Source organism: Oxyura jamaicensis, assembly GCF_011077185.1.
Source record: "Oxyura jamaicensis isolate SHBP4307 breed ruddy duck chromosome 15 unlocalized genomic scaffold, BPBGC_Ojam_1.0 oxy15_random_OJ71016, whole genome shotgun sequence".
NCBI lineage: Eukaryota > Metazoa > Chordata > Aves > Anseriformes > Anatidae > Oxyura > Oxyura jamaicensis.
In genome coordinates, this window is record NW_023304417.1 from 1 (window position 1) to 1,977 (window position 1,977).

Here is a 1,977-nt window from a genome sequence, read left to right on the forward strand (position 1 = left end):
CCCCCCCCCCCCCCCCCCAGCCTCCCCTTGCCCCCCACCCATCCCTTCGTTTCTGCCCCCTCCCCACCCGCGGGACTGTCTGGGGGGTTGGGGGGTGGTTGGGGGGGGTTTGGTGTCCCCCCGGCCTCCCCCCCCCCCGTGTGTACGGGGCCGTTGACCCCGGCCCGCGCCGTTAATACACGACCAGGGCAAAGGTCTGGCCCCGCCGCGCTGCCTCCGTGTGCTCTGTGCTGCGCCACAGCCCCTCGGCGTGGGCCTAGGGAGAGGAAGGAGGGGGGCACCTGGGGGGGGGGACGTGGGGGAAAAGGGGTCCCGGAGCCGGGCTGGGGAGGGTCCGCGCCGCCTCCACGCCTCCCGTCCTGCCCCCCGCCAGGCCGCAGCGGCCGTTCCCCGTGGGCCCCCCCCCCCCCCCGCAGGGCGTACTCGCGGGACAGCGAGGGCAGCTGGTTCCGCTCCCTGTTCGTGCACAAGGTGGACCCCCGCAAGGACGCCCACTCCAACCTCCTGTCCAAGAAGGAGACCAGCAACCTCTACAAGATCCAGTGTGAGTGCCCCGCGGGCAGGCAGGCAGGGGGAAGGCTCCCCGGTAACCCGTCCGTCCGTCCCGTTTCCGCCTCCATCCCTGCCGTGCCAGCCGACAGAGCCTCTCGCCCTCTTTCCCCCGCAGTCCACAACGTGAAGCCAGAATGCCTGGATGCCTACAACAGCCTGACGTGAGCCCCCGCTGCTGCCCTGCCGTGCGCTGGGGGGGGGCTGCCCGGTGTCCCAGTGGGGTCTGGGGGGGGGGCTGAGATGGAGGGAGGCCCCCCTCGTGCCGGGCTGGGAGGGCAAATGGGGGTGTCAGGAGCGTTCAGGGGTAAGAAGCAGCCCTCTTCTCGCTGGGAGAGACGCGACTGCTGCCCACCCAGCCCCAGCCTCCCCCTTTCTCATATTTGGGGGGGGGTCCCAGGAACACGGCCGCCCCCCCCGACCGCCCCCTGTGCCCCGCGCAGAGAGGAGGTGCTGCCCAAGCTGCACTTGGACGCCGATTACCCCTGCGACCTGGTTGGGAACTGGAACACATGGTACGGCGAGCAGGACCAGGCAGGTGAGCGCTGGGCTCCTGCATGAAGAGAGAGCCAAGGCAGAGCCCGCAACGGGGGCACCCAGCAGCACCCGGGGGCTCCCCCGTCATCCCCCTCCTGGCCCCGACCCTGGCGCTGGGCAGGGAGAGGACACGGGGTGAGCCCCGGTGTCCTGGGGGGGGCGGGCCTCCGTGGGGCGCCCGGTGCCTTTCCCCCAGCCCACACCTCGCCGGTCCCATCCCAGTGCACCTCTGGCGCTTCTCGGGCGGGTACCCGGCCCTCATGGACTGCATGAACAAGCTGAAGCAGAACAAGGTACCGCTCGAGCCGGCAGCGCGCCGCCCTCCCGCGGGCCCCCCCCCGGGGTGCCCCCGCTCGCAGCAGCAGCTCCCCCGGCTCTGGCTGTCCCCAGGAGTACCTGGACTTCCGCAAGGAGCGCAGCCGCATGCTGCTGTCCCGCAGGAACCAGCTGCTGCTCGAGTTCAGCTTCTGGAACGAGCCCCTGCCCCGCCAGGGACCCAACATCTACGAGCTCCGGACCTACAAGCTCAAGGTGGGGGCGTCGTGCCTCCACGGGGTTGGGGCACCCGGGAAATCCCAGAGCCCGCCGCGGGTGCTGGCTCTGTGGGGGGGGCTGGGGGGGGGGGGTTTGGGGGCTGCTGAGCCCCGGGGATTCCGCTCCGCTTGTGGGGAGCGGAGGGAGCGGGTGGTGCTTGGGATCCGGCCGCTTACCCTGCGGGATTTTTCCCCCGTTTCCAGCCAGGGACCATGATTGAGTGGGGCAACAACTGGTAAGTGGCTGCCTCCTGCCCGCCCCGCGGCGGTGTCCTCGTCCCTGGGAGCACGGCGCAGACGAAGCCTCGGCCGCCCTCAGCGCGGGGACACGGGGGGGACCTCGTGCAACCCCCCCCCC

The 1,977-nt window shown here is 71.8% G+C and overlaps 1 protein-coding gene across 1 annotated transcript; it reads left to right on the forward strand.

The window, feature by feature from the left end:
• Window positions 1-24: 24 nt before the first annotated feature.
• On the forward strand, window positions 25-1,894 carry LOC118157960 (protein NipSnap homolog 1-like; the record flags this gene model as incomplete). Its single annotated transcript, XM_035312502.1, has 6 exons — window positions 25-544; window positions 668-713; window positions 993-1,087; window positions 1,309-1,379; window positions 1,477-1,617; window positions 1,824-1,894. Coding segments are annotated over 6 exons (909 nt in total), but the record flags the coding sequence as incomplete, so codon positions are not given.
• Window positions 1,895-1,977: the final 83 nt, after the last annotated feature.